This window comes from Cimex lectularius, unplaced genomic scaffold (assembly GCF_000648675.2).
Source record: "Cimex lectularius strain Harlan isolate CLEC.00 unplaced genomic scaffold, Clec_2.1 scaffold150, whole genome shotgun sequence".
In the NCBI taxonomy this organism is placed as follows: Eukaryota; Metazoa; Arthropoda; class Insecta; order Hemiptera; family Cimicidae; genus Cimex; species Cimex lectularius.
In genome coordinates, this window is record NW_019392717.1 from 337882 (window position 1) to 351056 (window position 13175).

At 34.5% G+C, this 13175-nt stretch overlaps 2 protein-coding genes across 6 annotated transcripts in view; both read left to right on the forward strand.

Moving 5' to 3' along the window:
• The window catches only part of LOC106663592 (BTB/POZ domain-containing protein KCTD1), a 75296-nt gene extending 71600 nt beyond the window's left edge, over positions 1–3696 (forward strand). For all 4 annotated transcript variants that reach the window (XM_014388526.2, XM_014388534.2, XM_014388510.2 and 1 more), the window contains one exon: positions 3045–3696. In XM_014388526.2, the coding sequence (XP_014244012.1) occupies positions 3045–3281 (237 nt within the window). In that variant the 3' untranslated portion in view covers positions 3282–3696. The remainder of the gene's footprint in view (positions 1–3044) is intronic.
• A 1765-nt stretch (positions 3697–5461) lies between these two features.
• LOC106664361 lies at positions 5462–9054 on the forward strand. 2 transcript variants are annotated; one of them, XR_002910217.1, is made up of 7 exons: positions 5462–5564; positions 5657–6152; positions 6212–6286; positions 6346–6411; positions 6514–6642; positions 8212–8277; positions 8340–9054. XR_002910217.1 is itself a non-coding variant. In XM_024226576.1 (4 exons), the coding sequence occupies exons 1-4, from the start codon at positions 5716–5718 to the stop codon at positions 6527–6529; spliced, it is 594 nt and encodes a 197-aa protein (XP_024082344.1). In that variant the 5' UTR covers positions 5462–5715; the 3' UTR covers positions 6530–7207. The 2 variants fall into 2 exon arrangements, 1 of the variants encoding a protein (XP_024082344.1); XM_024226576.1 differs by lacking the exons at positions 8212–8277; positions 8340–9054 and having other exon boundaries at positions 5462–6152; positions 6514–7207.
• The last annotated feature ends 4121 nt before the right edge of the window (positions 9055–13175 follow it).

Below are 13175 nucleotides of genomic sequence, written 5' to 3' on the forward strand. Positions count from 1 at the left end.
TGCAAGGGTGTCCGCTTTCTCGTTGCCTTCTACTCCCATGTGTCCTGGGACCCAGCAGAGGCTGACTTTATTCTGCGTACCTAATATGTTTAGTTTGGTTTTGCAGTTCAGCACCATCCTTGAACTAATGATATTTGAGCTTAGTGCTTTGATGGCTGCTTGGCTATCTGACATGATAGCCTATATTCTTGTTTTTGTATCCTCTATTTAGATTGAATTGGATACATCTTTCAATTGCGTGAATCTCAGCTTGGAAGATACTGGTGTGCTTTCCCATGGGTTCTGAGTATTTGGTTCCGGGTCCAAACACTCCTGCCCCCGTACCTTCCTGCGTTCTAGATCCATCTGTGTACCAAAGGAAGGTGCCATTTTTGAGGGAGTTATTTCCCTTTCTTTCCCATTCCTTTTTGGTGCCCAGATGTATTCGGAATTTTTGGTTAAATTCAAACCTATGAGCATAAGTCTATTTGAAAATAAATAATCTAAAATTAATAAATTTTTCGACAAAAATATGAAATATGCTCACAGATATTTTTTAAAGTAGGATGGGGTAAAAAATAAATGTCCAGTGTTAACCCTTTCGATATTTGATTTACTCAGGGAAATCAAAGAGATGAAAACATGATTTCCATTTTCATGTTGTCCCCATTGATATTGTTTAGTGAGCAGCAAGAGTTTTCAACCAAGAAAATACGGTATTCTGTGAACAGCTTTTTCTCACCTACCAACGTCGGCCAATTTACTGTTTTTGAAAATAAGTAATCCAGGAGGGGTTTTGTGACGGACTTCGTTGTCGAAATGTATGTTGACGATATGAGAAAAAGTCCTGTAAAAGAGTTTATTTTTAAAGAGAGTACTTAGAAAAAATATAATTAGAACAATATTTTCCCACCATATTAGTGTTGTTATGTAAAATTTTATTACTTTTTATCCTCTTGGTTAACTTGGATTTGTTCCTCCTACATCCAAATTCTATTTGTGGATGTGATTATTCTTTTAAATAAGTAGAGATTCTTTTGTTATTTAAAAGAGTTTATTTTTAAAGAGAGTACTTAGAATAAATATAATTAGAAAAAAATTTTACCGCGTATTAGTGTTATGTTAAATGCTATTATTTTTTATCCTCATCGACTTGGGTTAGTTTCCTCCTACGTCCAAATTCTATTTGTGGATGTGATAATCCTTTTAAATAAATAGGGATTTTTATTTGTTGTTCAGGCGTTGGCACACCAACACTGTAAGGTAAAGGTGCCGGGTTCGAATCCAGCGGCCCTGCATTCGAACCCGATTTGCTTACTAATGGATTGTTTTTTTTTTAAACACCGGCACCCCGAGGGTACCCAAGATAATATCCTTGTAAAAAATTATGTTTATTTCATTTTTCCACATAAAGCAAGGAAGTAGGCTTATTGCGTTGAAAGGTAAAATATATAACCCTTTTATTATTGAGATGTAGTATATTTGTTGAATGAGCTATTTATTGTTAACAGTATTACAAAAAGTAATAAACAATCGACGCCGGTGTTCTAGAAATTACCAATGAATCTTATTTCCATTTGCTACCACAATGCCATAGCCTTCGCATAAGATGATGACTTGACCTACTCACTTTGTACCATGTGAAGTACTAACCTAAAAAGTCTTAAATAAAAAAAATCTTTTCTCCAATTTTAAATTTGTTTACAATTTGTCTTCAAATATATAGATCACAGCAATAAGCATCCCAAATCTCTAGAGTTCTACTTAGAGACATCAATTGGCGTTTTATTCTTATACACTTAAAAACTCCACCTTCCAAATTTAACCACGACACTCTTCCCGACGACAGACTTACCAAAATTACGGCTTTTGAAGTAATAAATGCTAATTTATCCTTGATGAATGCGCTCAATCCAATAGCTAAGACAATATTGACTTTGCTTTCTCCCTTAACAATTATAAAGTATGGTTCAGAACGATTTTCGTTTTTTGAATAACCCATTCAATTCAGGCATTTTAAAAGTTTTAAAAGACCGAATTGGCCCTTAGAGCCAAAAGTCCCCTACCCTAATAATTTATCAGCTTAGGTGCGAACTTATCTTCTTTAATTACTCCTCTCTCTCTCTCTCTCTCTCTCTCTCTCTCTCTCTCTCTCTCTCTCTCTCTCTTTCTCCTCTTCCCTGGGGGGAGGAGTAAAGAAAGCCAACCTCTATTGCATCCATACTTTACAATCTAATATCTTCCTTACAATAGTTAATACTTTCTTCTATATAAGATAATCACACCATACACACCGACCCAAACATCTATTTTCTTGATCTTCATATCCCGATTGTTAAATAAATGCTCTCAAACTCATTAAAACAGAATCCCTTTTACACTTTCTATCAACTCCACCGACGACTTAGGTGGTTTTGATCAGCTAGTAGGAAAACTATTTCAGAATATCCATCGTAAATTCTTATTTGACTCAGTAGCTGACTATCGATGGAACAACTTATAGCGTGTAAATAAGTCAGGAGTCATACTATCCACACTGTTTAAACATCTATGTTTTTGATCTTACCGAATCCCGTTAGTAAAATTTCACGCCAGATTATCTTCTCACCATAATCCATTAATACATAGTCTGCCATAAGTGGACTTCTCAGTAGGTGTCTAACGGCGGAACCAATGTTTGACAGTCGTTCGAGCAATTCCATGTAATCTATTATGAACTAGATCTTCGTACGGCAAAAAAGCCCAACCTCTATCGCTTCCAGGTCCTACAATCTAAAGACTTCCGTTCAATAGTTTATGCCTCCTTCTATGTCAGGAATCACATCACCCACACCGACCTAAGCATTTCCTATGTTCGTGATCTTACCAGATCCCTATGGTTGAATTTTATGCTTAATTCATTAATATAGAATATGTCATACGGGGGCTGTTAGTAAGTGTATAACTACGGATTCACTTTTTGACAGTCGTTCAAGTAATTACGTGTGTACACTATTTTATTTTATTTTGTACAGACTCAAGATAGAAACAAAACAAATAGTTAATTAGTATGAATTTGATTTCAGGTTTTTCCCGAAACTGGTCAGGCGGCGATGGACGCTCGATGTGGAGCTGCTTGGACCCAATCCGATACAAGGCAGGTCATAAGGTTCCCTCTGAACGGTTATTGCAAGTTGAATTCGGTCCAAGCGATCACAAGGCTTTTGAATGCTGGCTTCAAAGTCGCTGGAAGCAACGGAGGCGGTGTCGAAGGACAGCAGTTTTCCGAGTATCTTCTCGTACGGAAGGCATCTCCGTCCTAGAAAACCAGGCCGGATGCCACTGCATTATTGTGTGTCTTTTATGCTGGATATCATTTGGTACTGGATTTATACATTCGACAAACGAAGAGTCGGTTCAGTGAAGAATTTCTTAAGTCGTCCTAGTCTGCAGACCAGTCGGGGAGACAGACGCGTACAGTCTACGATGCTGAACGGCCGAAGAGGGTAAATAAGCTTTTAGGTCTTCATTTTACTGTCCTTGATTTAAATCACGCGTGATACATTTTGGGTATATTGTAAAATTTAAAGGGAACAATTTTGTATTGCCTCTTCATAAGTTAGCAGAAAAAAAATTATCTTTGTCTTATAGTTGAAAATTTCCGTAGCACCTATATATTGTGTATTTTAAAATGCTAATTAACATATATTTGAATTTTACTTACATTTCTGAACAGTTCTGTTTCTTTTATTACCTGATCTCCCAAGACTACCCGAGTCAACCACGACCAATATAAATTGTATATACATAATATAGAATCTATGTATGCATTGTATGTAAACTATTTATTAGTCAAATTATATTATTTATGAACTATCTCTTTAAAAAAATTTAGTCTTAGATTGTTATCGCTATTCTAATTGAAATAAATATATATATACATATATATCCTAGATTCCTTTTAAAGGAACCTTGTTCTGTTATATGACTTGTGTACATGAAACTTTTTTTTACACTTAGTTTATAGAATAACACTATATTAACTGTTGTTAATCTTTATTTAATCAAAAATAGTTAACGCTTAGGGTGTTATTATATGATGAAATTGTGATTTATAATATTGTTTTATCTTCATTTTGTAAATAATAAATTCTTTTAAATCGAACATTGATAGGGTTCTTGTTATTTTTCCTTTATCTCCCCATACCAGGAAAGAATTTTTCATGTCAAAATTTATATTCATCTTTCTGTAGAGTTTGAACAAATTATTGAAATATTATCTTCTTCAACATTCCAACTGTAGAAACTACCCATAAGCTGTGGAGAATTTCTGTTTCTCCTCCAATTTCATAACTTGCCTTTTCATTCCGTTGTCCAACGTAGTCCCAAACTACTAATGGTATGAATGGGAGGTACTGTTTAAAACAGGAGGTAGGAAGAAGACCATTGATACTAGTTGGATGAAAGGATAAATAACCGATTGGAAGGTCTCTAGTTTTTTCATACTTATTTATAAGATACCTCCCGTTTTTGTTTTTTCACATTCTTGCTGAATTCAATTTAGGTTATACCCTCGTAAGTATTGTGCAAAATTTGCAAACATTTATATAAACACGAATCTCCTTAAAAAGAAATCGAAAATTGTCTGAATGTTGCCATTTTAATGATTACTGATTTATAGTTTTCACTTCAGCAATTATGAATATAATCAAACTTAACTTTTCACCGCTGTCAACAGATAGGTCATTTCAACACCCAACGCGTATTTATTTCAATCTAAATCCACCAATAATCTCACTCGCTCACTCACAACTATTTTACTGGTCTGTCGATTGTCTGTTTAATAAAAATACTGATGTCTTATGAAAAAGGTTAAGGAATTTTTAAGATTTATTATAAATATAAATCTTATAGTATAATACTACTATCCTCCCATTTTATATAGATAATTAGTGACAAAAATCCAGGGCAATAAAGTATCGAATAATGTGTTGATTCGTCTTCTGTATGTTATGTACGCTTGTCCTATTTGTGAAGGGGCGCCAAAAGTAAAATCGAACTGACGCTATAAAATAAAGCTCTGCGAATTATAAATAATGCATTTGGACGGACAATTCAGAAACTTATAAAAACCACTTCAACACAACTGCTCGTAACCGTACAACAAACCCTATAATTTCTTCTCTTGGCTCCAAGATATCTAAGGAAGGATAAAACTAAGACTAGTAGAAGAACGTTTGGATGTAAATGCGTTGTGGTTTGTGAATTTTAGTTTAAATCTTTAAATGAGATAGTCGAGGGAAGGGAATCAACGACGTAAACCAAATGACGTGCTAATCTGAAAAACCTCTAATAAAAGCGTCTAAAAAAGGAAAATGCAAAATAGAAAACTTAATATTGTACGGTGAAAGAAAAGGGATGGAAAACACTAAATACAAATAAATAAATAAAAATAAATTAATACGTAATCAAATAATAAGAAATTTTGGATACACGTTTCCATAGAGACAATTCCGTTTTAACTGCAAGTGAAAACGTTTGTAATTCACGGTAAAACTATTTTGTCTTATTTTGTCTACTACGTCTATTCCTGGCAGAGATTTTAAGTATGTACATTTATTGAAATATTTCCTTAGTCTGAACAAAATTCTACATATAGTTCATTTTTATATTTGTATCATTTTTATTGTTATATTAGTTAATAGATAACTAGTTAGGTAGAAATAAGCCTAAGCCTAGATAAGAAAGAAGCCAAAGATGTGGCCCCGCGTGGTGAGGTGGGGCTTGGGTGTGGCGGCAGCAACGGTGTGCGCTTTTTCTGCATACAAAGCATTCCAAGAAATTAAAAGACTCTCTTCAGACTTGCCCGAATTTTACCTTAGACAAAACTTAGAGCGACGTCGCGATACAAGACGTTTCGCCAATTCACGCCAAGAAAGGGAAGATACATTCTTAGCCGATGCATCGACCGATGAAGAAGAAGATGCACAACGTGCAGGAACTTCCAAAAGAGTTACGTATCATCGAACGGCAAACATAGAAGATTCTCCCAACATTCTAGAAGGTATTTACCCACGTCCTGAAGTCGATCGTTATAGGCCAAGTAGAGCTGAACGGAGCCCAATATTAACCGCAATACTAGAGCAACAGCGGTCCTCTACAGCCCAAGAAGAAAACAACGACCAAGCAGCTAGGTACTTTAAGTAAATTTTAACTTTTAATATTCTTATTGTATAACTTTTACCTCTTACAGTTTAAGCACCGAAATTGAAAGGCCTGACAGCAACGAAGAAAGCACTGATATGCCGAACACTGACAATCGACTGAGGTACTGTTACCAAATTTTAACTTTTAGTATTCTTATTGTATAACTTTTCCGACATACAGATCCGCAAATATTGATGAAACGGAGGAGCACAGTTCTGAGATTAGTGATACGAATCTCAGAAACAGGTACTGTAACTAAATTTTAACTTTCAATATTCCAATTATATAACTTCTTAGCAACTTCTTATAATTGCAATAATATATTATTTTCATTTTTAAATTATATAGCACACCGAAAAACTAAAGGAGCGGGGTGGGCAGGGAGCAAGGGTTTCCATGCGGAGCCCTACCGTCCAATGTAAGAATGAAAGCTGCTCCCTGCCCACGTAGAGACGAACGGACGGAAATGAAAAAGTCGTAAGCAATTCTAACTAATATTTCACTCACTTTATCTCTTTATAAAGAACCAACAACCTTTACAACCTGGAGATCCGAAATGGCGAATCTTAGGGTTTTATTTAAAAACAAACTTGAATTGTCCCATGTGTGTAGGAGATAAGTGAAAGATAAACAGTAACTTTCTTTCCCGCTCCGTCCTTCCTTGATAAAGGAATCGAGAACGGTTCCCCGGAGATGCCAGCCACAGTTTCTGGCATCTATCCCTACCAATAAAGTACAAAGACTTGTCCAATAGGTTTGCCGTTTTCAGATGCAGAGCTAGCATTATATAATAAGTTAAGGTCAGCATAATAAAAAAAGGTTTTATGAAGATGGTCTCGAGGATTTGGTTAAAAACATGTCCATTATTTTACCTGCTACTTTTTACTAATAGTCTAAACCAGCATAGCATGCCGCCGTTGCATATGGGTATATACCGTTAACAAAAACCGCTTATACATTGAGAAACTGTTGCAACCAAATGTTATTGTCCAAAAACATTTAAATATTTTAAGTTAAAATGAAAGCCAAATTATTTTGTTAATTATTGAACAAACAAACAAATCTTCTAGAAATGATAAATGATGGAGTGAGTGTGATGTTCAATACTTTTTAAAAGGATAGTTCCTACTCACAGTAAGTTGTTTTGCAACGATCCGGATTTCGAGCCTTTTAGCTCATCAGCAGGTTGAAGGACTTCTACAACCACGTCTCTCGACAAGAATTGCCAAAGTGAACCGCTGATACCTCCGCCAACGCGACGTTCCAATTATCAGCTAATTTTTTTAATGGCGCTCAATTTGAACGTGCTAAACGCGGAAATAATAACACAAATAAATATTAGAATAATAAATACTTAATATTATTAAATTACTATAAAAATAATAACAATTAAAATAATCAGATTAATTATTTGGATGTTTGATATTATTTATGTACATATTTAAAATGGGAGGTAGATCAAAATCTGTTACATTATTAATGCATTTATCACCTGTTCAATTTTACATTTTTTAATTTCAAATTTCTCAAACCAATCTAATTCTTTCCCTTTGTTGAAACTATGTAACACTCTTGTATTTAGANATAATTGGAACGTCGCGTTGGCGGAGGTATCAGCGGTTCACTTTGGCAATTCATGTCGAGAGACGTGGTTGTAGAAGTCCTTCAACCTGCTGATGAGCTAAAAGGCTCGAAATCCGGATCGTTGCAAAACAACTTACTGTGAGTAGGAACTATCCTTTTAAAAAGTATTAAACAAATCTTCTGTTTTATTTGATGCTCGCGTTGAACAATTCAACTTGCTTATTAGATTAACTCCTCAGAACTCCAGGTTGCAAAATTTGCTTCTTTGTAAAGTTAATTTTTTTTAGATCTGGAACTACGTTATACAATACGGTAATAAATGTTACAATAGAACAGAAAAATGGCATTTTTTATGATTATCCTCAAATTGCCATTGTCTGAACCATGCATTTCCATCTTATAAGGGTTTACCTGTTTGTAAATGTACACTTTATTAATATAATTCTTTACCTTTTTGTGTAGTAGAAGACTCGTATTAACAAACTTTAAAATTTGTAAACGGTTTTAAGCCCAGATCCTCTTTAGAACGTAAGCATGTATAATAGAAGACTTTGTTGTGATTCATTTAAAAATTCCTATTGTTTCCACAGGTATATTGCTTAAAGCAATGAGCGTCATAAGACGAGGACGTACAAATCAACCCCAATCGGATCACAATCTGTTCATTTGTAAAGTCGAAATTATTTTGGAATCATCTTAAGCAGATTAAAATAAAGAAGTGCCTATTAGTACACTCAAGGGACAGAAAACCAGAAAACCAGCGAGGACACCTTCAGCCCCAGAGAAAAGTTGCTGTACTTACTGAACGGAGGAACTGTTCCTCGAGGCCGTACGTCGAGGCATAAGAAGTTTTAATGGAAATGGATACATAATTCTGCATACATCTGAAAGATGAAAATCAAACCGCCGATACAATGCCAAGCTGTGGACACCTACGCGTCTAAGAAATACGTCTGTTCAAGACATCAATGTAGGTCACTACCATTAAGTGCCAAATGCTACAGATATCTTTATCCACACACCATTTATCTGTCAAGCAGCCTACTGTTCTATTGCGAACGTCTTTGCGCATTCCTTGTACCCACAGTAATATATTAATGTATTAATTTTAACAGACGCAAATAAAGGCATATCACATTCTATTTTTTTCTCTCATCTAACTCTTAAATGAAAAACAGGTTCTTACGGAAGTTAAGATCTTAGCCCCTTAAAAATTTTTGCAAACCAGGTGGAGGTTTATTTTTCCATTAGAACAGGATGTTATTACGTGAACTTTAACTTCATTATATTTAGTGGTTTGATTGACCAAATTACTTATTTCAATTAATTAATATTTTTATGTAAGGTTTTGGTTGAAATGAAAAAGTTAGTAGCACGAAAAGTGGCATATTTCCAGTTACGCCAGTTGTTTTCTTGTTCAGTGACGGATTTTATGCTGTACCGGAGTCACATTTTCACATTACTAAAAACAATCAATTGTTCAAATATGTTTTTCGTAATGTGACATTAATATAGTCCGTGATTCAATTCACTAATTTCGTGGTCCGGTTGACCAATTAATACATTACAATTAATTAAGGTTTTTAGTTGAGATGAAAACAAGTTAATTGCACGAGCGGGATTCGAACCCACGACCTTCGGCTTGATACGCCGCTGCTCTACCACTTGAGCTATCGTGACTTCGATCCACTCGGACATCAACTTACCACCTCAACCACACCTTTTGAATTTTCCCTCCTTTTTGCCATTTTTCAAATCTACTCACTACTTTAGAAGGAAATACTTTGTTTGAATATAAAATATATTTTGCATTGTATAAATTCACTTTTCCACATCCTAAATGTATTTGTTAAATTTAAACAATGTTTGTAAATCCCAGGCTCTGAAGATGATCTCAATAAAGTTCGAAACGTTCGCACGATAAAGAAAATGTTTTTCTGAAACCTACGTCACATCAGACCGCATCTCATGATTTCCGAATAATCATAGACTAACGATCACTAATCACCACACATGTGTATATGTACAAGTTGTATAGTTCTGTGTATATATATGTATATATATATATATATATATATATATACTTTATGATANATATATATATTTTATATATACATAGTATTGTCTATGGTAGTTATTAGCTTAGTTAGTAGCTATGTTGTAATATTAATAAAGTCTCTCCACCTCTGATGATTGGAGGAAAATAAAAAATTATAATAAAGGAGGCTTTTTCTTGTTCTATCCTTACTTTTATTTCGATTTTTTGGCTTGTATTTTTTCTTGATTTTCGAACCATATATGATCTATGCTATCTCCACTTTATTCACCTTTATAGTCACATTCTCTCTGATTTTTAAAAATACCATTGCTTTCATTTTATTCTACCATTCTTCTACGATTCTGACCAGATAGATTATCATTTATTGCAACTTGAGCTCAATCCGGCCAAAAGGAGAGACATCCGCCATATCTCAAGGGTTTAATGGACAATCCATTGATTGTTATGCCGCAGGAATATCGCCAATTTCTTTTTTAAAAACGGCTTCCAATTTTAAACGAAACCTTGCATTGCCATATTCAATGAGATTACGATATCACGTACCATGCTATGTATTATTAGTATAACAAATATCTCAAGGTATCCTGATCTTTCCAACTTTAATATTTCACGCCGCCTGCATTCTTAATTGTTTAATAGGCAGAAATTTGGTTGGCATTATATCTTTGGTGGGCTTGGGTTCACATGAGGATAAATATTTATTGCCCACGGTGGAGAAACCTTTGGGTGTAAAACAAGAAGAATCAGAAAGTAATACATCGAAACAACCCTTCGGGCAATGTAAAGAATTGTTTTTCCTCTCCTGAAATAACTCGGCAAAGCTCAAACAAAACTTTGATTTCAGCTGCTTTAAAAATTCAAATTCGTTTATTCTATTGATGAGAGCGGTTGGGATATATATTTTTAGTTTCTATTTTTCCCCGGACGGCTAAGGCTAGTTCACAATTCTCATGTTTTATGTATCTCGTATTATTATCTAATCTTTAATATTTAGCCCTTCCACACTTGATTAAAATGCCATACGTCATTTTTACACATTTATACTATTATAAAGATTGCCTAATCTAAGCTTGGCGGGACTCGAAGGTCTCGAAATATTGCTGAGACCTCACCCCTTCAAATACGCTTAAATTATGTACCGGCAAGGCATTTTTCACTTTGACGCCCTCTGCTCATTCGCGCAAGTAAATACATTAACACCCGGTAAAAATCACACATTCGCTATCCTATGTTAACCTAATCAGTGCGGCAGATATTAAATAAAGTAAAGTTGTAAAAATCAGTACTCGGTTTCAACACAGACCGTACCCATAACTTAACCATTTACGTTAATAAATACATTCACCAACTGGATAATTTCGATATAATGCAAGTGGCAACACTCCTATCACACTGGTTTATTTCCTTTGATATTTTCCTGCTCATTCTATATATATATATGTATGGTATATGAAATATACATATATAATACAATGCATACTGTAAAGTTCTGAAAAGTGTGGCAGTAAGATTTGAGTGAAATAGGCATTTAAAAACTTAAAACATAAATAAATTCTTCATTTAAATTGAGGGAAATAGACTTTTAATGGCCACCGTGCTATAAAAGTTAATTTGATAACAATATATTAAATTCATTACCTACACCATAACAAAATTTATTTAAAATTTCCTAGTACTTTTATATTGTCAATAATTTCACCTGTACAAAAACTCGGTAAAACAGTTTTTACATCAACTAATTAAGTACCTGAACAATAGAGTTAGTAAAAATGCCTAACAACTTTAGAAACTCAATAATGATAAAATGATACATTTGTAGAATGAAAAAGTATTTTATTTACTAAATTAACACATAATGTTGTTAAGAATTAAATCATCAATTATTAACTAATAGTTATTAAAGCAATAGCATTGTTAACTAGCTTTGTATGAGGATTATCAGGTATGATTGCTTGTATGTATTTTGAAGAGCTTTTTAAAGCCAGAATTTTGTCTTTCTAACAAAAAAATAAACTGAAATAAAAAGCTACAAGTTGAATGAAGCATAAAAGAACCCAATATATATAGAAAAATTATAATATCTAATATTTGGTGTGAAATGTCATCAGTTGTCGAAAGCAACTGGTACGTGGTATTTTCACGATGATGAACAACGACAAAAGCATAATCGATTCTAAAAAGAATTTAGGGTGGAGAACCTACCCGCGTGGTATAACAATGGGACCTGTAATGAGTATCCAGGTACGTCATTAGCGGTTGGGAGTGCCTCACGGCTATGGCTTAGGGCAAAGAGAGCAATTGAGCCTGCCGCTAGATTGAGTTGCCTTTCCCCATGGTAACCAGGACCTATTTACCCTTTTGCCTGCATAATTCGAGCCCCCGGGGGCCACCCCTTCACAAGGCCCGGCTCCTCTGTTTTTCAGCCCAGTCAATACACGGAGTCGACCTTTGTCTTGTCAAGACCTTCATTATCGCCGCCTCCGACTACCAACCCCAACGAACTCGATCTATCATGGATCGGAGGGGTAAACCAACATAATGGCAGCCAAGTACAAGAACTTCAACACGAAAATTTATAAAAATATCCTCGTCAGTGTCGTCAATAATAGACCTTATAACAGATCATGATGTATCGACTAATTTTAGTCGTAAATGTATTTACACAGCCTAGGCAGAAAATATTAATTTCAAATATTTATTTATATTAGCAATTATGTAGTGTATATACGTAATTGATCTATTAAATAATCCAGTTAGGATGAACTAGATTATCGACCTGCTGGATACAAGAAGTCTTTTCAGAGGATCTTCGGAAGAGGTCAAAACAGAGAAAACTTCCTTACGGTTTTCGCCGAGCTTTCGACAGTTTTATACTGTCATCTTCAGGGCCTGTTTTATTATCATATAAACAAACAATTATAATTGGATATCTTACTTTAAAACCTTAATAGGAAATTAATGGTTGTGGGATGTGTAGTTATACAGAAAACAGCGTAGTGCTCAATTCTTTAATTGCCAACGTTTTGAATGATTTTCATTATTTTCCAAGGCAACGCTGGAATAAAGGTAGAGCCATTTTTGTCCACTTTTTTCCGGCGTTAGCATTAAAATTGTAGCCGTAATTCGTTTCGAAGTGGTAGTTCTTCAATTTTTTTTCACGCCGGTACTATTTTAATTACGTGTCAAGGGCTTTAATTTGATGCACGTTTTAGTTGGAAATCTTTTACTTCTTCCAGTCTCGTCCGATTTTTAAAAAAAATTGAACTACCACTTCAAAACGAATTACGGCTACGATTTTAATGCTAACATCGGAAAAAAAGTGGACAAAAGTGGCTCTACCTTTATTCCAGCGTTGTCTTGAAAAAGA